A 23350-nucleotide genomic window follows, 5' to 3' on the forward strand; every position below is an offset into this window, starting at 1 on the left:
CTCAGTTGGTTGAGCGTCTGACGTCAGCTCAGGTCATGATCTCACGGTTTGTGAGTTCGAGCCCCGCGTCGGGCTCTGTGCTGACAGCTCAGAGCCTGGAGCCTGCTTCAGATTCTGTGTCTCCCCCTCTCTACCCCTCTCCTGCTCACACTCTGTGTCTCTCTGTCTCTCAATAATAAATATATGTTAAAAAAAATAAAACAAAAGAAAACAAAGATGATGTACTATTTTTCAGTTGTAAGTCCATTAAAGACAACCACTGGTTGAGGAGAATATGCAGTTAAGAATATAAGTTGATATATTTCTGGAAGCAGTTTGTCAGTTAAAACTACATGTACTCTTTTCTCCAGTAATTCTGTCTTTAGGAATTTGATTCTTAGATTTGAACTTGCTAACAGAAATATATCTAAGAATTGTTAGAGACTTAGAAAATATGAGTGAATGAATGGATATGCATAGAAAAACTATGGAAAGACATAAACCATAATACTAATCATGGGGTTTTTTTTTCCCTCTCAATTTAAGAGAGTTTATGACCAATCTTAATTTTTTCTTCTTTTATTTTTCCTGAAGTTTTAAAATAAGTATGTCTAACCTGAATAAGTCGAAGGGGAAAAAAAAGCCAGTTCCCCACAGTGAGCTTGTTTACAGCGGAAACAAAACTTGTGTTTTATCATACTCCTTTTTATAGTTACCAAATACTGATTTCAAAGTTAGACACGTTACATAAACTACAATTTATGAAGAGGACTTTTAAAAGCATAATAAAGAGAAGTGATTGGTTGATAACATGTAACGTTTAGGAAGGCAAAAAGTAGACTCCTCCATCACTGCATTTTCAGTGAAAACAGGTTGCATTTGCCACACATCACAATCCACCTTTTATGGGCCCATGGTCGGCAAGTCCTCAGATGGAGCCTGGTGGGGGATTTGAAGAATGTCCCTTCCAACCCTCTTCTTACTGTTGAGGAAACCTAGGCTCTGGGAGGCTTAGTGGCGTCTCAGGGATCTGGTAGGTGCTAGGAATGCTCCTGCCCAGGCCTTTCCTCACCCAGCCTCGGAAGGAGTGTCAGCCTACCTACCCTTCAAATTTCCATCAGCCTCATGCCTGAAAATTCATCAGCAGTGATTTTTTTTTCTTTTAATTCAAGCATTCTTTTTTTTTTCCTCCCCAATTCCACAATGCTGATTCACTCGGGGAGTCTTCTAATAAATCACAAACACTTAGGTTGAATGAATTTCCTCACCTCTCCCCACCTGTACCCTCCATCATAGGGGAAGGTTGTGCATGGGACTTTGGAAAGGGGAAAAGCTACAGAAAGAGTTAATTGAGGTTCAGTCCAAGACCGAATCCTTTAATTTCACAATTTTGCTCGGACTGTGTGAGCACGGCTTTTGGGGAGGGTGAAATCATAATTTTCAATGCCAACGCTGTTCACAGCTTTTTCTTTGATGGCTAACTCTTGTTCATATGTTTTTAAGATTTTCTTGGGGTCATGGATTAAAACAGACTTTCGGCCTGAAAGAGTAAATTTATAAAATGTAGCTTGAGCCATTTTTATTTTTGACCTTTCATTTCTGAGAGCTATGACTGTGGTATATAGTCTATACCCTCATAGGGGAAAATGCTTTAACTGAGACGTGGTTTTAGTCTGGGCAAACTAACGTGTAAAAATCTTGTTTTGGTATAAATTAATTTCATTTTATTTAGCACTGGTTTTCATTACCAGAGTGCTGCAATCGCAATTTCAGAAAAATTAACAAGAACAGAGATGAGATGAATATTTTTCTGCAGTACAATGACATCTTGGCATTCCTTTCTAGTTTTTTTTTCTAATCATCTAAAATACAATATAGTTCCAAGGTTATGGTTTTCGCAGAATATGGCACATGAAACAAGACGTTTTCTATTTTCAGCCAATCTGGCTCTGAAACAAGCAGGTGTGCCCTTAGCTCTTTCTGTCTGCTTGTCTTCCCTCAGCCTTTGATAAAACTTGTCAGCATATTCAGCAGAAGGTGGAGACTTCATTTCTTTTAACAGAAAACATGGATTGGGATTCAGTAGCAATATCCTCAGAATTATTCTGCTAAAAGAAATCCTCAAAGTTAAGCCTGGAGGAAATGAATCAAATGTTTCTAAACACATTCTGAGGGACAGTGGAGTTCCATTTCCTAAGGGTAGGGGGAAAAAACAAAAACAAAAGCCTCGACATTTTCATTCTAGATCCTGGACTTTTGAGCCGGGCCCTGGGGGCCCGGACTCCTCATTTTGTGTTGGTAATTGCTGCCTTTTGGCTGGTGCTTTGGTGGAAGGAAAGTGTGTTCTTGCCCAGTTTGGTTTTTCAAAGAGAGCTTTTTTCCTTCCTTTCTGCCAAGACATGGTACTATTCCCTTCGACTTACTTTGTTCCACCCTTCTTATTTGCAGAGTACGCGGGTAGAGTTTGACCTGCCAGAATATTCTGTTCGTCGAAGATACCAGGATTTTGACTGGCTGAGGAACAAACTGGAGGAATCCCAGCCGACTCATCTCATTCCCGTAGGTACTAAGTCATTACAGCTGGTTCCTCTCTTTTCCTGCGTTGTCCTTCCTGAGGATGTTTACTCAGCCCTCACCCCTTAAATTCAGGGCAGATTCTGTCTTACCTTTTATACCACATTCTCCCACCAAACGTACATGAAACATTTTCACAGATGCTGTCCAATGTATCACGTTCGGGGTTTTGGCTTCCGGTTTGCTGTCCTCATGCTGGTTTCTTGAGTAGGCTGGGGTAGATTTTCACTTTCATTATGACAGTTTTTTGAAGTATGAAGAGTCCTAATTCTGATTTGCTGCCACTGAAAGACTGTCTGTTTTACTACCTTTCCAGACATATGTTCTTGAGGTTTGGGCAGCTGCCACCAGGTGATGCCTCGCATGACAGCCAGCTGGCTCTCTTTAGACACACGGGTAATTCAGGGAGCAGGAATCTAGCACGGCACCATTCAATCCGAGTTTTTCGTTTCAAAAACAGACCCCAAGCCACCTAACTCCATTTACAGCAGCAGCATAATATTTATTGTTGCATCCACACGACTCCTGAAACAGAATGCTACGGGCACCAGTGACAGTCACAACAAAGTTTATTACAATGAGAGGCAAGGCCGACCGATCGGGACCAACACTCTTGATAAGAGTGCGGCCTCGAACAGCCGGGGTACAGAGTTTTTATAACCGATCACATCGTTTTATCATCACCTGGGAACAGAACAAAGAAACAATTTCCAGATGAGTTAGAAACAGTTGCCTAATGAGGTGTTTACTTTAGACTTTCTGCCTCTAAGTTGCAACCAGTGGATCTCCTTGACCCTGCCTCTGATGCTCTTTTCTTTGAACTTTTGCTTCCTTAATTGGTGAAGCCTAATTTACAAGAGTATGAGGCGTAATTTATAAGAGTAAAGCAAGGCTGTTATCTCTTAACCTTCAATGTCAACACAAAGCTGTTATTTTTCAAGCTAAGCATTAGCCCTACACTACAATTTAACCCTTACATTTCCCCCTTTTCTTGTCAGTGAATCAATCCCTTGATTCATCATTAGGAACTAAGGGGATATAATTGGACCTGATCATCATAATTTTTATTTCACTAACTCGCTTCTTGACATATTGTACTAACCAATTGATAATGCACGGGCCAATAGTTAACCCGAGAAGTAACAATAGCAGTGGCCCAGCTACGGCTGTAAGCAATGATGTGAGCCAGGGAGACCAAGAGAATAAACTCTGATACCAATTATTGCTGGCTTCCCTGGCACGTTCCCTGGCCCTAAGATTATCCCTGACCAAACTGAGAGTGTCTCGGATTACTCCGGAATTGTTCGCATAAAAACAGCACGTTTCTCCGAGGGCCACGCAGAGACCCCCCTCCTTCATGAAGAGTAAATCAAGCCCTCTTCTGTTTTGATATACAACCTCGGCTAAAGAGTCTACTTGGTGTTCTAGCCGAGAAATTGAAGTTTCCAAGTAGCCTAGGTCTCAGTCCACTTGCTTGCTTACAGTTTTGAAGTTTTGGTCCCCCACAATGAGTCCAGCAGTTCCAATAGCTGTGGATCCTGCAATTCCCAGTCCCACTAGGAGTGGAATGAGGACTGGTGCTGCCCTTGTCAACTCCTGGAGCATACATCCTGAGACCCCAAGTGTGTCCAGTGTCCCAGGAAGAGGAAAAGGTACTGGAACTAGAAAACTTTTTTAAACATATTTTTGTTGGGTTACATTTTCCTTGAGTCTTACATTTGGGATCTGGAGTTCTAAGGAGGGTGATTAAGGGATCATGGCCCTGTCCTGCCAGCCAGGGGGCCAGCGTTTCACAACCCCATTTTGCACAATGGTATTGGCCTTTTCCTTCACATTCGACCTTTCTATTTGCAGGGCAACTGTATAACCCTGGTATGTTAGCCAATTTTTGTTCTTGATCCCTGTGTCCACATCCATAGGTAACCATATAGGGGTTTTCGGGGACTGGAGGAGCGAAGCCCGTTGGCTGTTTATAATTAGTAACTAGAGTCCCCCATGAGTCCCCCACCAAGTCGCATAAATCAAACAAAAAACAAGGCACAGTGTAAGAGGTATTAGATGCTATCACCTTTCCCGTGACAGTGTCCCTGAGTTCCCATTGGTATGGCCAAAAAGATAGGGGATGCAATTCCATACAGTCCCCCACACTTATCACCATACAAACCCAGAAAATTATTATTCCCGCATCAGTCTTAGCTTTAAAGGATCTTCTGGATGCCTTTGAACCTTCCATTGCTCTTTGTTATCTGGTTCTGCATCAGTCTGGGTTGTTCCCGCCTTCACGCAGTTTTTCTTAACCTGAGAGTGATGAATCCAGGTTCGGACACCATCTACCTTCACGGCCGTGGGTGTAGTCAGAATCACGGTGTGTGGTCCTTTCCAGCGCGGCTCCAGGGTTTTAGGCTCGTGCATTTTGACCCAGACTAAGTCTCCTGGTTGAAAGGGGTGGGGAAGAACAGGAGGATGAGTGAAGGCTTCTCTCAAGGCCCTGGTTATTTCCTTCTGTACATGTTGCAGGGCCATGAGCGAAGCCAGCAAATGGTCCTGTTCCAACTGTTCCATTACATCGTCTCCTAGCCTCGGCAGGATAGGTGGAGATCTGCCGAATAAAATTTCATAAGGGGAAAATCCCTTGACAAATGGAGTACAACGCGCTCGCAAAAGGGCAAAGGCAGGACATCAACCCAATTTTCGCCTGTCTCAAGGGACAATTTGGTTAAGGTCTCTTTTAGGGTCCTATTCATCCTTTCTACTTGACCCGAGCTCTGGGGTCTATATGCACAGTGTAATTTCCAATCTATTCCCAATGCCTGGGCCAGACCCTGGGACACCTGCGCCGTGAAGGCCGGGCCATTGTCCGATCCTATGCTCAGAGGCAGCCCGAATCTAGGGATTATTTCATTTAATAATTTCTTAACTGTCGCCTGAGCCGTTTCTGATTTAGTGGGGAATGCCTCGACGCACCCGGAGAAGGTGTCTACAAAAACAAGCAAATATTTATATCCGTATTTCCCTGGTTTAATCTCAGTAAAATCTACTTCCCAAAAGCGGCCTGGCTCAATTCCTCTATCTCTTTTAGCTTCTGAAACCTTCCTATTTGCACCCTGATTTACTTGGGCACAGCTTACACATCTTTCAACCACCTCTTCAATCTCTCTTCCCAGCCCTTGCGCCCTGAACTTTCTCCGCACTAATTCCGCCATCTTTGTTTTTCCCAGATGAGTCCCTTGGTGGAGCTGACCCACCATGCGCCGCCCGAGTGCCGCGGGTAAGAGGATCTTACCTTCAGGATCTTGAAACCACTTTTGTCCCGGCATCTTACTTCCCCCTTTTCTGGAAATCCACTCCAAATCTTTAGGAGTGTAACTGGGCTCCAGTGGAAGCAGGGGCTCTGTCAAGATCGGTAGCTCCAAGGCACTTTCACTTTTAGTTAGGGCAGCTTCTCGGGCTGCTGCATCAGCCAGGCGGTTTCCGACTGCCTCTAGGGAGTTGCCTTTTTGATGTCCCAGGCAGTGAATGATTGCCAGCCTCGCAGGTTCCCAGATGGCTGCTAGAAGATCTAAAATTTCAGCTTTATTTTTGATGGCCTTGCCTTCTGCTGTGAGGAGACCACGCTCTTGATAAATGGATCCGTGTACATGAGCGGTTGCAAAAGCATAGCGGCTGTCCGTATAAATGTTAACTGACTTGTTTCTTCCAAGTTTTAGGGCTTTTGTTAGTGCGATGAGCTCTGCGCGTTGGGCTGAAGTTCCTGGGGGAAGGGTCTGTTGCCATAAAACTTCACGGTCTGTTGTCACCGCAGCACCGGCATACCTTTGCCCTTGAAACACAAAACTACTGCCGTCTGAAAACATGCTGATATCAGGGTCATGTAAAGGAATGTCCGTAAGATCAGAGCCGAGGGACGAGATCGTTGCCAAGGTTTCTGGGCAAGAGTGTAGAGGGGGATTCTGTCCTTCAGGCAGCAAAGTGGCTGGGTTTAAGGTTGTGGGAGCACAAAAACGTATTCGGGGCTGGTCAAGTAGCAATGCTTGATATTGGGTAATCTGAGCATTTGACAGCCATCGCTCTGGGGGAGCCCGCAGTAAAGTTTCCACTTCATGGGGCCCCGTGACAGACAATGCTTGCCCTAAGGTTAGTTTGTCTGCATCTTTAACTAGAAGCGCAGTGGCAGCAATTTGTCGAATGCATGGTGGCCACCCGGAAGCAACTGGATCCAGCCGTTTTGATAAATAAGCCACTGGTCGGCGCCAAGGTCCTAGGCGCTGTGTCAGAACTCCCTTGGCTACCCCACCTTTTTCGGCTACAAACAAATGGAATGGCTTGGTGGGATCTGGCAGGGCCAAGGCTGGTGGGGTCATGAGAGCATCTCGTAAGGCTTGGAAGGCTTTGGTTTGAGTCTCTCCCCACATGAAGGATTCTGGAGACCCTTTGAGGGTGGCATACAAAGGGGCTGCCAGTTCAGCAAAGCCAGGTATCCATAGTCTGCAGTAGCCTGCCGCCCCAAGGAACTCGCGGAATTGTTTGCGAGTTTTAGGCTGAGGAATATCGAGTATGGCCCGAATTCTTTGTTCACCAAGGTAGCGCTTACCTTTTTTAAGGTTGTAACCTAGATAGGTCACTGCAGTACGACAGACCTGTGCTTTTCTGGCTGACACTCGGTACCCCAGTTTTTGTAGAAGACTCAAGAGTCCTTTGGTGGCATTCAGGCATTCTAAATGAGAAGGGGCCGCCAGCAAGATATCATCAACATATTGCAATAGAGTTACCTGTGGGTTGGAAATCCGAAATGGCTCTAAATCTTGGTGCAGGGCTTCATTAAAAAGAGTAGGAGAATTTTTAAATCCCTGGGGGAGTCGCATCCAGGTGAGCTGTCCGGCTTTTCCCTCTTCAGGATCAGTCCATTCAAATGCAAATAGTGGCTGGCTTTGTGGGGCCAGCGGGATGGCAAAGAAGGCATCTTTTAAGTCTAGAACTGTATAATACACCTGAGAAGGGGGAAGCAGACTAAGGAGAGTATAAGGGTTGGGTACAGTGGGATGAATGTCCATTACCCTGGCGTTTACTGCTCTTAGGTCTTGAACTGGCCGGAAATCGGATGAATTAGGCTTCCGGACAGGAAGAAGCGGAGTATTCCATGGCGACTTGCATGGGATCAAAATGCCAGAGTCGCGCAAACGCTTGATGTGAATAGCGATTCCCTGCCTAGCCTCCCGGGACATGGGATATTGTTTTAGTCTTACCGGAAGTGCGGATGCCTTAAGTTCCACTATTATGGGAGCTTGATGAATTGCCAGCCCAGGTGGATTAGTTTCAGCCCATACCTGGGGAAAATCCGCCTGGAGGCTTTTAAGGAGGGGATCGACTGCATGAACATTTTCATTAGGCACTGGAGTGAGCAGGCCCTCTTCCCCAAGTGGCACAGTCACCATTACCGTTGTTGGGCCATCCTGGCCGACTTTAATATGCATACCCCCTTCAGTGAATTTCAAAGAAGCCGTTAGTTTATGCAGTAGGTCTCTACCTAGTAATCCAGGGTAGGGGCATTCAGGCATGATTAGGAAAGAATGTGTAACAGTTTTACGGCCTAAATCTACTTGTCGTTCAGTGGTCCATTTACAAGTCTGGGACCCAGTTGCTCCTTGCACCAGGGTTGCCCCTTGCCTGGTGGGGCCAGGATCTTGTTTTAAAACTGAAAAGGTTGCCCCAGTGTCCACCAAGAAGGTCTTAGGTTGGCCCCCTATATTAACAGTAACCAACGGCTCAGAAGGGGCCACCGAGCCGCGGCCCCGTCAGTCGAAATCGACTCCCATCACAGATACCTGGGGTGGCCCAGTTTTGCGTTGGGCTAAGTTGGGGCAATCCTTTTTCCAGTGTCCCTCTTGTTTGCAATATGCACACTGATTTTTTCCCAGTGACACTTTAACCCTTTGTTTATCTTTTTTCTTTTGTTCAGACCAGAATTCTTTGGGCGCTCTGGGTCCTCTTCCCTCACGGGCATCCAGGACGGCTGCCACCACCCTGCTTAATTTTTTTGTCTGTCTTTCTTCCTGAGAATCCCTATTGTTGAAAACCTTTTGGGCTATTTCAACTAACTCAGATAAATTTTTTCCTTCAAACCCATCTAATTTTTGTAACTTTTTCCGAATGTCTGGGGCTGCCTGTGAGACAAAAGCCAGATTTAATGCCCTTCTATTTTCAGGTGCCTCAGGGTCAATAGGGGTAAAGGTGCGGTACGCCTCCATGAGCCTTTCTAAGAAGGCCGAGGGGCTTTCCCCAGCTCCCTGGATTACTTCTGTTACCTTAGACATGTTTGTGGGCCGGCGGGCGGCCGCTCGGAGACCTCCCAGTAGAGTCTGGCGAAATAGGGTTAATGATTGCCTACCGTGAGGGGTGTTTGGGTCCCAATTCTCAGGATGCGAGGAAGGAAAAACTTCCTCCAGCACAGCAGGATCCACGGTGGGTTGCCCATTTGGCCCCATCACTAATTTCTGGGCCTCACGACGGATCTTATCTCGCTCCTCAGTGGTGAAGAGAACCTGCAAGAGCTGCTGGCAGTCATCCCAGGTTGGCTGATGGGTCACAAATATAGTTTCAAGAAGAGAAATTAATGTTTGGGGTTTCTCTGAGAACGAGGGGTTTTGAAGCTTCCAATTATAAAGGTCGCTAGTGGAGAAGGGTACATAAGTCATAAAGGGTCGGACTTCACCCTGCAGGGGTGGCCCTGGACGAAGGGGTAGGGCAGTGGGAGGGGGATGAAAGGGAGTCCCTGACCAGGTATGAGATGGGCTCAGGGGAGTGTCCTGACTCAGGCTTGCCTCCTGATCTGAAGCATCCTGACTTGTATTTTTTGAGCGAGAACTATAGGGCGGCGGGCGGTAAGTTTCTTCTTCTTCCTCTGGTGCAGGTGATAGAGGGGGCAGCCGCTTAGTCCCATCAAGATTCTTATTTTGAGCTTTAGATGGGCTGCCTTTGAGTGGTAAAGCCTGTACTTTAGGGAAGCAAGGGGAAAGGGGAAGGAGAAGTTTTAACCAATCTGGAGGGTTTTCGATGAGGGTCCTCCATGCCCCAATATATGGGATTTGGTCTTCGTGCCTAGAAAAGACAATATCATGAACCTTATATATCAATGTAAGGTCAAAGGTCCCCTGTGGAGGCCATTCCACCTGAAAGCTGGTCCATTCCACCTCGCAGAGAGTTCGAAGGACTGACTTCTTAACGTGGAGGCCGAAAACTGAGGCAGCTCTCCTATAGTCCTGGAAATGGGTTAGTATGAGACTCAGAGGGGTGGGGGTACTCTGATTTTGACCCATGACAAAGATAGGCAGAACTGACAAGGACGCACAGTCAACAGGAAGAAAACAATTAAGACACGAAGAAAACACAAATTTGAGATCTCTAGGCCAGTAGGCCGTGGCAGCCACCTGAAAATAGGATCCTTCTTGACAAAAACCAAACCAAATGGGGTCCACCAGCGTCCCGGTAGGATCCCTGACTCTGGGTCTATAGCCGCGTCCAGCAGACCCTCCTGAGTCATCCAAATGGCGCGCCCCAAGAATTCCTTACCTCTCCCAATCCCGAGCTTCTTCCCAGGGGTCGGCGGAGCAATCCGCAGAAAGGGCCCTGTTTCAGACCTTTAACTTTCTGGCGGAACAATCCGAGGAAAGGGCCCTGTTTCAGACCTTTAACTTTCCCGCGGAACAATCCAAGAAAGGGCCCTGTTTCAGACCTTTAACTTTCCCGGCCAATGCACCAAATGTTGCATCCACACGACTCCTGAAACAGAATGCTACGGGCACCAGTGACAGTCACAACAAAGTTTATTACAATGAGAGGCAAGGCCGACCGATCGGGACCAACACTCTTGATAAGAGTGCGGCCTCGAACAGCCGGGGTACAGAGTTTTTATAACCGATCACATCGTTTTATCATCACCTGGGAACAGAACAAAGAAACAATTTCCAGATGAGTTAGAAACAGTTGCCTAATGAGGTGTTTACTTTAGACTTTCTGCCTCTAAGTTGCAACCAGTGGATCTCCTTGACCCTGCCTCTGATGCTCTTTTCTTTGAACTTTTGCTTCCTTAATTGGTGAAGCCTAATTTACAAGAGTATGAGGCGTAATTTATAAGAGTAAAGCAAGGCTGTTATCTCTTAACCTTCAATGTCAACACAAAGCTGTTATTTTTCAAGCTAAGCATTAGCCCTACACTACAATTTAACCCTTACATTATCTATTACTCATATCTACCCATTAAAAAAACCAGAACTAGAGCAAATAAAATTTAAAAGACTACTTAAATCAACATACATATTGAGTACTTTTCTGACTACTTTTTTTCCCCTGGTAGAAATAATAACAATTTAGACCCCAGATGTTTCTTGGGTCTTTGGGGACTTGAGCGCAATTTGGGTCATAAAACTCTTCAGAGGGGCGTTATCTTTCAGTGAAACCCTTGGTTGAATAACTTCTTAGCACTGCCAACGTTCGTGTTGCACATGCATCTTCCAGTGCTTTCCCGCCATGGTTCGAAGAGACTGAATATGCCGTGATAGAAATGATGGAGTTTGCCGGGGACTGCATTCTCTCTCAGGGGAAGAAACTCATTTTTAAGCAGTTGGAACTGTTACTTAAAATAGAATCGTAATTTGGCAAAACTGGCAGCTGTGAATCATTTTTTTCATAGACTTTGTATTCGACAACAGTTTTAGATTTCCAGAATGATTGCGAAGGTAGTGTAGTGAATTCTCATATAGCCCACACCTGCCTTTGCCTAACGTTTTACATTAGTATGGCACATTTGTCACAATTAACGAACCAGTAAGGATTCATGATTACTGACTAAAAGCCCTTTATTCAGATTTCCTCAGTTTTGCCTAATGTCCTTTATCGGTTCCAGGACCCCATCTAGGATGCCACCTTCCTTTTAGCTGTCATAGCTCTGTAGGTTCTTCTTGGTTGTGATACTTTCCCAGGCTTTCCTTATTTTCTATGGCTTTGACAATACTCAAAACTGTCAGGCGTTTTGTGGAATGTCTCTCATTTGAGATTTGTCTGATGTTTTCCTCGTGATTAAACTTAGGGTAATGTGTTTTGCTGGGGGCAGGGGAAGTGCCGTTCTCATCACATCATACGAAAGGTACATGCTATCAGCAATATTTATCACTGTTGATATTAACCTCGATCACCTTATTTGACGTAGTGCTAGTCAGGTTTCTCCACTATACGGTTACTCTTTTTTTCTCTCCTGTTCCATGCTGTACTGTTTGGAAGGAAGTCAGTCGTTCTTTATGTTTAGCTCACACTGTGCTTGAGGGGGAATTATGCTCCACCTGCTGGCAGCTAGTATACTTGAAATTTGGTTAGACAGAGACACCTGCTGGTAGCACTCATGCATCGACCCTGAAGCCAGAACTGAAAGAGGATGGAAGTCTCCAGAATGCCTGGGGAATGAGTATCTTTGAGTATGGTTTCCTGTGGTCAGGGTAGAAACAATGAGCAGGAAAGTACTCTAGAAGCAAATGGAGACATAAATTTATTCATAAATTCTTGGTACATGTTTGGGGTGGAGAGAGATATAATATAGGAAAGCATCTGTAACTCAAACATGAAAGTCAAACTGGAAACAAACTCTTGTTTTCCCCTTCCGAAGTCATCCTCCAGCAACTCGACTAGAAAGTGTCTATCTGTTATTAAGCATCGACTTTGTGTTAGTCTTTTACTAGGCCTGGTAAGTACTGTGGGGGAGGTCAGGGGTTATAAGATGGACAAGGGACCCTGCCTAGAAAGTTTGTTGTCAAATAGAGACCTAGTAGACATGCAACATAACTATTGTTTATATTTTCATTTTTTTAACCTAAAAAACGGGTTTATTAAGATATAATTCACACACCATACAATTTGCCCATTTAAAATATACAAGTCAAGGGTTTTTAGTATATTTAGTATTAGTATTTAGCATATTTGTATATCAATATTTAATATATTCAGTATACAGAGTTGTGCAGCCACTAGCATGATCAACCTTAGAGCCTTTTCATCATCCCAAAAGAAACCTTCCTCTCCTTGCCTGTAACTCCTAAACTTGTCTTTTCCAGCGCCTGGCAACCGCTAATCTCTCTGTCTCTATAAATTTGTCTATTCTGGACATTTCGTATAAAGTAGAGTCATACAGTATATCGTCTTTTGTGACTAGATTTTTCTCACTCTGCATAATGTTTTCAAGGCTAATCTGGGTTGAGGGACTTGTCAGGACTTCATTACTTTTTATTTTCGAATAATATTACATTGTATGGACCTGTCACTTTTAGTCTACCTGCTCACATTTGATGGATGTTAGAGTTATTCCCGCTTATTGGCTACTATGAGTAACGTGGCTGTGAACATTCGTGTGCAGGTTTTTGTGTGGTCTCATTTTTCTTGGGTGTATACCTGGGAGTGTCATTGCTGAATCATATGTAACTGTATATTTAATCTTGTAAGAAACTGCCAGGCTGTCTTCCAAAATGGCTGCATCATTTTGCATTCCCACCAGCAGTGTATGAAGATTCCAGTTTCTCCACATCTTCCTCAACACTGTTATTATCTGCCTCTTTGATTATAACCCTCCTAGTAGGTGTGAAGTGGTATCTCCTTGCGGTTTTGATTTGCATTTCCCTGACGGCTAATGATGCTGAGTGTTTTTTACGTACTTCTTGGCCATTGGTCGTCTTCCCTGGAGAAATATCTTTCAGATCCTTTACTCATTTTAAAATTGGGTTATCTTTTTGTTATTGAGTTGTATGAGTTCTTTATATAATCTAGACACAAATCCCTCATTAGAGATAACAATTTGCAAAAAGTTTTCCTGATGAATGAGTTGTCTCTTTACTTTCTTTTTTTTTTTTTTAACTTTTTAAAAATGTTTGTTATTTATTTTTGAGAGAGAGAGAGAGACAGACAGACAGAGCATGAGCAGGGGAGGGGAGGAGAGAGAGGGAGACACAGAATGCAAAGCAGGCTCCAGGCTCCGAGCTGTCAGCACCGAGCCCAACGTGGGCCTTGAACTCATGAACTGTGAGATCATGACCTGAGCCGAAGTTGGGTGCTTAACTGACTGAGCCACCCAGGTGCCCCTTTCTTTAATTTTCTGATGGTGCCTTTTGGAAGTACAAAGGTTTTTTATTTATTTATCTGTTTATTCTTTCACTGTTTGTGCTTAAAGGTGTCTTATCTAAGAAATAATCGCCTAATCGTAGGTCATGAAGATTTACACCTGTGTTTTCTTTTAAAAATTTTACATGCTAAAATCTTTTTTATATGCTAAATGCTTCTAAAATTTTATGTACTAAAAGGTATGTAGCTCATACCTTTTAGTTTTTTATCCATTTTGAGTTCGTTTTTGTACAGTAAGTTTTCATGTCTTTAACTAATGAGGCAGAATATCTTCCCATGACTTTATTGGACTTTGCCATTTCTTTTATGACTTGCCTCTTCATTTTATGTTGTTTTTATTGGTTTGTAAAAACTCCATATCTGCAAAGGAAGTTACCCTTCATTTTTGAATATTTAAAAAGCATTTGTTCTGGGGCGCCTGGGTCACTCAGTTAAGTGTCCGACTTCAGCTCAGATTATGATCCTGCGGTTTGTGAGTTCGAGTTCCACACTGGGCTCTCGTGCAAAGCCCATTTCAGATCCTCTGTCTCCCTCTCTCTCTGCTCTTCACCCTCTCTCTCTCAAAAATAAATAAACATTTAAAATTTTTTATGAAAACATAAAGAAGCATTTGTTTTGATGTGACATGGGAGGACCATACTTTTTTCAGGTGGTGAAAACCACTGTTGTGTTTTTCTGTTTTCTGTTGTTCCAGAACCACTTATGAGTAATCATTCCTTTTTATCATTTGTGCATCAGACCAAATCATGCATTAGACTTGCGTGTGCTTGGACTGCTTCTGATCCTTTGGTTCATCGATCTTTCTAGTCTGGCGCCCCTCCTACACTATCTGAAGTATTATGACTTTACAGAACATTTCAACATCTGGTTGTACAGGTCCTCAACTCTGCCTCCACCTGCCAATATACTTGTTTTCAGGGCTTTTCTAGCTGTTTGCACATGTTTTATTTTTCAAGATGAACTTTAGAGTCTTTTGAATTAGTCAGAAAATTTGGGAGAATGAGTTTCTGGGTGTGTGTGTGTGTGTGTGTGTGTGCGCGCGCGCGCCAGTTTAAGTCAGCTATGGTTAAAAATGTGTGCGCATTCCTGACCTTTCCGATTCTACTGCTTGTGTTAGGAACATGGAGATCAAGTTCCCATTTTACCTGGGCTTCATTGGGACCATGTGCAGTTGTAAGTGAACAGCCAGCCAGACTGCGGTTCTAGGGAGAAACCCACATTCTTTCATTTTCCTTTCCCCATTGACTGTCCTCAGGCCTGTTTCCAGCCCCTCTGACTCTGAACTTGGCAGCTTCTGGGGCTGTACTGGAGAAACGCAGCCCTTTCCTTCCTAGGCCAACCTTTCCTTTGCCTGAGTAGAATCACAAGATGGTCAATATTGACTGACTTTTCTCTCAATTCAGTCTTTTCTGCTTTGTGTCTTTAACAAATTCTGGCCTGTTAACAGTACTTTGATATTTTCTAGGGCTGCAGCACACACACATATATAAGTAAATATATATGTGTGCATTTAAGTTTATTGATTTATTTTGAGAGAGAGAGAGAGAGAACGCACGCATGCAAGAGGGGGAGGGGCAAGGAGAGAAGGAGAGAGAGAATCACAAGCAGGCTCTGCATTGTCAGCGCAAAGCCCCATGTAGGGCTTGAACTCACGAACCATGAGATCATGACCTGAGCCGAAACCAAGAGTCTGATGCTTAACCAACTGAGCCACCCAGGCTCCCTCTATATATTTTTTTCTTTTTATATTTATTGCTTTATTGCTCTGCAACTTGAAAAGCAGAAATGCTCACATGTTCTTAAAAGGTCACCTTACACCCAGAAGAGTGCTGGATGTGTCTGTCATCTAGTAGTGACAACTCACTGTATTATCTTTATAGTCGGAGGCACAGGAACGTCTTCATTGTAACATGGTTCTTGTTTCCTAGTTTATTTTTTGGCTCAGAAGTTGGTTTTAATACTTCTTTTGCTGGGGGCACAACCAGTTATGACAACAGATAGATCTCATGATTTGATGGGTGCGGATAGATTTTGGAGACGAAGCACAAGCATTTATTAAACTCTTTAGTGTTTCATTGTACTGGGAAATTTAACGTTTGCTTCAATTTTTGTGAAGGAAGCTTTGCTGGAAGGATGCATTTGTATTAATTATATACCCAGTTTGGTAGCGGTAAACTGGTAGGAATTATTAAGAAGAAATTTGTCATGCAGCAACTGTTTTTCTTAATGTGAAATGATCAGTAAAAACTCTAACTTCATTTTCTAGTTGGTTCCTCTTTTTTGTACTGTTAAAAAAGCATATACATACTTTTCGCTTACTTAGTAGGTTAAGCTAATAAGTAGTTGAACATTGGTTGAAGTTTCAAGTACTTTGAATTAAACCAAGCTTGATGGTGGTTCTCTATGGGGATAAAGTTTCTTATCTTGATGCTCTTTTATTTGTTTGTTATTTTTTTCTTAGGAGCAGTGTTTTCTGTTTGTTTGATAAGGGTAGGAAAATTAGTTTTCTGTCATGTAGTGGGTGTACTGCTAAGTATTTGTTGAATTGAAATGTGCCATTCATTGCAAATTAATATTTGACGAAGAAGCAATTTAAATGCTGACAAGGGGAAGTTGGACCGTTTCAAGATTGAGCAATTGAAATCTTTGTCCAGATTTCGCACTCCAAAATAGTAGCTTTCCATGACAATCTACAAGAAGCATGCTTTTGTTTCACAGATTATAAGATACTGTCTTATGAATTATTATGAAACATAATACACGTGAAAGTGCTCTACCAAAGTATCAAGTGCTATAAAAATGTAAATGTTTTATAAGATTATACCTTGAAATATTTAATGGGTTATTGTAATGCTTTGCAAATAGGATTTTTTGTAGGTTCAACATGTATGGGCATGTGTAGTTTTTAAAAAATGTCTTCCTTATGGAAAATGTTAAATATACGAAAGCAGAGTGATTCAGTGCAATGAACCCTCATGTACTCACACCCAGTTTCGGCATTTATCCCCAACGGCCCATCTTATTTCATCTCTATTCTTACTCACTCCCCCTCGCGCGCGCCAGCTGAGTTTTTTGTTTTTGTTTTTGTTTTTTTAAGTGATTTAAACAACAAAAATGTATTACTTTATAGTTCTGGAGGTCAAAAGTCCAAAACTGGTCTCAGTAGATTAATATCAAGGTGGCAGGGCTGCATTTCCTCTAGAAGCCCCAGGGAGGAGTTTGTGCCTCGCCCTTTCCGGCTTCCAGAGGCTTCCTACATCCCTTGGCTCATGGCCCCTTCCCCCACCTTCAAAGCCAGCAGCACAGCCTCTTCTCTGCTCTCTGACATCTGCTTCCATCACCCCAGCTTATTTTAAAAATTGAGGTAAAATTCATATAACATAAAATTCACCATTTTGTTTGTTTTTTAAACCCTTTTTTCTTTAAACTTTATTTATTTATTTTGAGAGAGAGCACACATGGGGAAAGGGCAGAGAGAGAGGGAGAGAGAATCCCAAGCAGGCTCCACACCACCAGCGCAGAGCCCGATGCGGGGCTCGAACGCAAGAACTGTGAGACCATGACCTGAGCCAAAGTCAGACGCTTAATTGACTGAGGCACCCAGGCACCACTTGTTTGTTTTTTTAAAAGTAGGTCCCACACCCAACACAGAATCCAATGCAGGCTTGAAGTTACAACCCCAAGATCAGGACATGAGCCAAGAACAAGAGTTGGACACTTAACCGACTAAGCCACCCGGGTGCCTCTAAAATTCACCATTTTATTTATTTTTATTTATTTATTATTTGTTTTAATTTTTAGAAAGCACACATGAACAGGGGAGAGGGGCAGAGAGAGAGAGAGAGAGAGAGAGAGAGAGAGAGAATCCCAAGCAGACTCCATGCTCAGTGTGGAGCCCAAGGCGGGCACTATCCTGTGACCCTGGGATCATGACCTGAGCTGAAATCAGGAGTTGGACATTTAACCGACTGAGTCACTCAGGTGCCCCAAAAGTCACCATTTTAAAGTGTGGAACTCAGTGGCTGTTAGTGTATTCAAAGTGTGTTATAATCACCACCGCTATCTAATTCCAGAATATCTTCACCACCTCCAGAAGAATCCCGTACCCACTAAGCAGTCACTTCTCATTCCCCTTTTCCCCAACCCAACTATTTTGAATCATGCTCCTTGAACATTGATTGTACAAGGTTTTGTTTGAACACTTGCTTTCAGTTATTTGGGCTGCATACCAAGGAATAGAATTCTGGATCATATACTAGTTTTACGTTTAATTTTTTGAGGAGCCGCCAAGCTGTTTCCCACAGAGGCCGTGCCATTTTACATTCTCACCAACCATGTATGAGGGTTCCAATTTCTCCACATACTTGCTTCCTGTTTTATCCTGTTTTTTTTTTTTTTGTTTTTTTTTTTACCCCCCTTTTATAGCCATCCTAGTGGATGTGAAATGGTATACATATCCCAGAGGGTTTTTAAAAAACATTTTGGCCTAAAAGATACATGGAAGTTCCACCCTTTGGTCCACTTCCCCTTTGCCTTCTGTTCTCAATGTTTAGAAGGTAATAAAAAGAGCTGGCATGCAGACGACATCTACCACGTGCTTGGAGCTTTGTTGAGCTCCTCACTTGCTCAATTACAATCTATAGATGTGCCTGATTCCATCAGCAACCCAGATTCCTCTGCACAAACAAGTCAGAAGGTAGAAGGTGAGGCTGATTGTAGGCATGTGCCCTTTAAGGCTTGAAATAGGAAGAAACAAATTTCTGAAGCCCTGTACGTTTGGGAATAATAATGGTTAGAAGGAAATTTCTGTTTGCAGAAGGATTCACTGCAGGGTTCCTTTAAATAGCACACTTCCCTGATTCATTAAACATAAAGTTCAATGTACTAAATCTGAAGAATGAATAACTATTTCAGATTATCTGTTATGTTAAATGAGGCACACCTAGCCACTTGGCCATTAGGCTTTCCTCCCAAGTCCTATTCAGCATAAGCAAACCAGAATGTGTTCAACAGGATTCATGAAATACTAACAGAAAAATATCCACTGGATTTGATAATTAGAAAGTCATCAATCATCTTTAAAAGAGCAGTCTCTGGGGGTACCTGGGTGGCTCAGTCGGTTAAGTGTTCAACTCCTGATTTTGGCTCAGGTCATGATCTCACAGTTCATGAGATTGAGCCCCATGTTGGGTTCTGTGCTGAAAGTGCAGAACCTGCTTGGGATTCTCTTTCTCCCTCTCTCTCTGGCCCACACAAGCACACTTTTTCTCTCTCAAAATAAATAAACATAAAAAAAAAAGGAGTCAGCATTGGATGGGGATAAGGCAGAGAAATGTAGCATTGAAGGCAGAACCAAAGACAGCTTTATTTTGGGTGGAGGAAGGTTGTGGGTTGAGAAATCAATGGAAGGAGTGGAAATTAAGATAAATGATTAGGGACACCTGAGTGCCTCAGTTGGTTGAGCATCTGACTCTTGATTTCTACTCAGGTCATGATCTTTTTTTTTTTTTAATTTTTTTTAATGTTTATTTATTTTTGAGACAGAGAGAGACAGAGCATGAATGGGGGAGGGTCAGAGAGAGAGGGAGACACAGAATCTGAAGCAGGTTCCAGGCTCTGAGCTGTCAGCACAGAGCCCGACGCGGGGCTTGAACTCACAGACCGTGAGATCAGGACCTGAGCCGAAGTCGGAAGCTCAGCCAACTGAGCCACCCAGGCTCCCCTACTCAGGTCATGATCTTATTGTTCATGGGTTCGAGCCCCGCCTCAGGCTCCATGCTGAACATGGAGCCTGCTTAAGATTCTCTCTCTCTCCCTCTGCCCCTCTCCCCTGCTCGTGCACTCTTTCTGTCTCTCTCTCAAATTAAAAAAAAAAAGAGAGAAATAATTCTTTCAAAAAGGTTGAATGAGCCCTGAAGGAGGGTGGAGAAGATGTAAGGTCAAGGGGTAGTTGGGTTTATTATTTTTGGGTAGGAAGAGAACGAGCCATATTTTTGTAGACTCGGGAACAGAGCCAGCCGAGGAGGAAATGTTGAAGATACAGGAAAGAGAAGATATAATTAATTGATGGCAACATACGCATGATTGTGAAGTAACAGGTTAGAGACACAGATGGAATAGTTAGCTTTGTGGTGAGTTGGGGAGGTATGTTGTCCACAGGGACCTGAGAAATGGACGTGAGATGTCTATCTGTGGAGGAAGCAACATGGTTAGGGAATGTTTATGTGATGCCCTTATACCTGGTTCCTACTTCAGAGACATGGTAATCCGCTTAGTGTTAAAGGTTGGGGGTTGAGTGTAGGGTTTAAGGACAATGGCTATCTAAGGGAATGGGGGAAGAACTGATCAAAATAAGGAAGTTATCCTAAAGAACAACCATACCCTATTAAGACAGATTCTCCTGTGCTTTTGACTGGGCCAGAACACTGGGCTGGATGGTCTATATATCTGACCCTGTCCTGCGTTTCTAATATTCTCCCCAGGCATGAGCTCCACTGGGTGTCCTACTTGGACATCTTATCTCCATGTGGCTTTGTAATTTTATTCTTGACCTGACTCCCCTCTCTTTCTTCCATTTCTAACCTTTCCACTGTGCTCTCTAGAACTCCTGATCTAGTTAAAAGAAGCCCCTCAGTTCATAGCCTCTTCTCTGCATCGTACTCCCACCATCTCAAGATTTCACTGAACATGGCTGCCTCTGAAGATCAGTACTTCCTGAAGCTTCTGCCACTCTGACAACAAAGAACCCCCGTGCCCCCCCCCCCCGCCACTGTTATTGGTGTTCACTCTGTGACAGGAATTGTTTAAAGCACTTTCAGCCTAGTAGCTAATTTAATCCTCATAACAACACCAAGAGGCTGGCACTATTGCTAGCTTTTTTTTTTTTTTTTAATTTTTTTAAACAAAGAAACTGAGGTACCAAGAGATGACAGAACTTGACCGAAGTCAGAAAGCTTGGCAGAGGTGGGATATGAACCCAGGAGGCATGGAACCACAGTCTTTATTTAGGAGTTAAATCATACCCTAAAGGGCCTTTCCAAAGCCCTTTCAAGTTGAGGGTTTTGGATCCCCTCATATCTCAAGTGCTGCATTCTAGGGGTGTTGATGTTGCCAGTTTCTAAGTCTTTGAAAGGGTTCTAAATCTGGATTGCTTCTTGATTTCCCCACTCCAAACACCTTAGGATTCCGCTTCTTGGGGTCGGTGAAGTCCTGTGTCTGTCTGTTTTTGTGTGTATGTGCGTGAACTTGAGGGTTTCTTTATTTTTAAAGTTCATTTATTTGTTTTGAGAGAGAGAGACAGAAAGAGAGAGGGAGAGAGAGAATCCCAAGCAGGCTCCAAATTGTCAATGCAGAGCCTGACATGGGGCTCCAACTCACAAACCGTAAGATCATGACCTGAGCCGAGATCAAGAGTCAGATGCTTAACTGACTGAGCCACCCAGGTGCCCTGAGGGTTTATAATTTAAAAGAAAAAAAAAAACTCTATATGGTCAGAATATGGGGCTGAAGGGGGTTGCGGACGTAAATGCTTGTTCCGGTTTTTCCAAATGCTCACCAACATTGTTTTTTTCTTTGTTTTGCTGTTTTTCCTTCCTTCCCTCCCTTATTATGACCATTCTCATGGGTGTGAAATGGTATCTCACTGTGGTTTTGATTTGTATTTCCCTAATGAATAATGATGTGAGTATCTTTTCAAGTGCTTGTTGGCCATTTGTAGGTCTTCTTTGAAAAAAATGTCTACCAATCTTTTGCCCAATTTTTAATGCAAATGTTCTTTTAATATTTCATACCCCAAACATTTTCATATTGCACACTAGCAGACATGCAGTCTCCCTGTGAGTGCAGTAACGAGAAAGGCCTTTAATCAAGCATTTAATCAAGCTACTATGGGAATAGGTCAAAGCTCAAAGATCCCTCAGTAGCCAGGTAGGTTTAAATTGCCCACAATATTGGCTCAAAGTAAATATTACAGAGAAATTTGTTGGGGTAAGAGCAACGGAAATTACATTAAAAAAAAATTTTAACATTTATTTATTTTTTGAGAGACAGAGAAAGAGACAGAGCATGAGTGGGGGAGGGGCAGAGAGAGAGAGAGACAGACAGACAGAATCCGAAGCAGGCTCCAGGCTCTGAGGTGTTAGCACAGAGCCCAACTCAGGGCTCAAACACACAAACTGTGAGATCATTACCTGAGCCAAAGTCAGCCGCTTAACCAACTGAGCTACCCAGGCACCCCAGGAAATTACATTTTTAAGACCTTTCTTTGCTGTGCAGGAGCTTTTTATCTTCATGAGGTCCCAGTAGTTCATTTTTGCTTTTAATTCCCTTGCCTTTGGGGATGTGTCAAGTAAGAAATTGCTGCAGCTGAGGTCAGAGAGGTCTTTTCCTGCTTTGTCCTCTAGGGTTTTGATGGTTTCCTGTCTCACATTCAGGTCCAGCCACTCTGGAAAACAGTGTGGAGGTTCCTCAAAAAATTAAAAATAGACCTACCCTATGACCCAGCAATAGCACTGCTAGGAATTTACCCAAGGGATACAGGAGTACTGATGCATAGGGGCACTTGTACCCCAATGCTTATAGCAGCACTCTCAACAATAGCCAAATTATGGAAAGAGCCTAAATGTCCATCAACTGATGAATGGATAAAGAAATTATGGTTTATATACACAATGGAGTACTATGTGGCAATGAGAAAGAATGAAATATGGCCCTTTGTAGCAACGTGGATGGAACTGGAGAGTGTGATGCTAAGTGACATAAGCCATACAGAGAAAGACAGATACCATGTTTTCACTCTTATGTGGATCCTGAAAAACTTAACAGAAACCCATGGGAGAGGGGAAGGAAAAAAAAAAAGCGCTTCGAGTGGGAGAGAGCCAAAGCATAAGACACTCTTAAAAACTGAGAACAGACTGAGGGTTGATGGGGGGTGGGAGGGAGGGGAGGGGAGGTGATGGGTATTGAAGAGGGCACCTTTTGGGATGAGCACTGGGTGTTATATGGAAACCAATTTGACAATAAATTTCATATATTAAAAAAAAAAAAGAAGAAGAACTTTCAAGCATACACCTACACAAAAGATTGGCTTAAAAAAGGTATATTTTAGCTACAAGGGTTTGCCTAATGTACTTATTTCACATTCATCAAGTTCTTTTACCCCTTGAACTGGGAATAGAATCAAAATATATTTAATTAAAATAATATATTTAAATATATTTAAATAAATTTTTGTGTGATTGATATTGTCTGCCTTCTCTCCTTAGACCATCTTTCCGGCCCTGACTCTCTCGTCGTACCCCCTGTGTGTTAAGCAATGTGTAGATAGCCATACTATCGGATTTACTGTCATCCTAGTGCAAAAGCCATGCTAACCTCTGTATTGTTCCAATTTTAGGGTATGTGCTGCTGAAGCGAGCATGACTGGATTTACTGGATAAATATTGACTGACTGTTTGCTGTATTCCAAAGACTATTCTCTAGCATCTTACTTCTTGAGTTCTAAAACTGAGAAGGATAGTTGTGATTTACTCCATCTCTGTGTTTCAGAAATGTTTCTATTGATGCCTACCTAAAGAGCCAACTGAATAAGGAATATGTTCTTGGACAAATGAGTCCCAAGAATTATTTGCTAGCCTGTGGTTTT

The 23350-nt window shown here is 43.0% G+C and overlaps 1 protein-coding gene and 1 non-coding gene across 6 annotated transcripts in view; one reads left to right on the forward strand and one right to left on the reverse strand.

Moving 5' to 3' along the window:
- SNX30 (sorting nexin family member 30) overlaps positions 1-23350 on the forward strand; it is a 124843-nt gene that overhangs the window by 63681 nt on the left and 37812 nt on the right. For all 5 annotated transcript variants that reach the window (XM_081790937.1, XM_078436574.2, XM_078436573.2 and 2 more), the window contains exon 3: positions 2428-2538. In XM_081790937.1, coding sequence (XP_081647063.1) covers positions 2428-2538 — 111 coding nt within the window. The remainder of the gene's footprint in view (positions 1-2427; positions 2539-23350) is intronic.
- On the reverse strand, positions 23021-23125 carry LOC132663949 (U6 spliceosomal RNA). The gene has a single exon (XR_009603337.1). It is a non-coding gene; the product is annotated as a U6 spliceosomal RNA (small nuclear RNA).

This window comes from Panthera onca, chromosome D4 (assembly GCF_046562875.1).
Source record: "Panthera onca isolate mPanOnc1 chromosome D4, mPanOnc1 haplotype 2, whole genome shotgun sequence".
NCBI lineage: Eukaryota > Metazoa > Chordata > Mammalia > Carnivora > Felidae > Panthera > Panthera onca.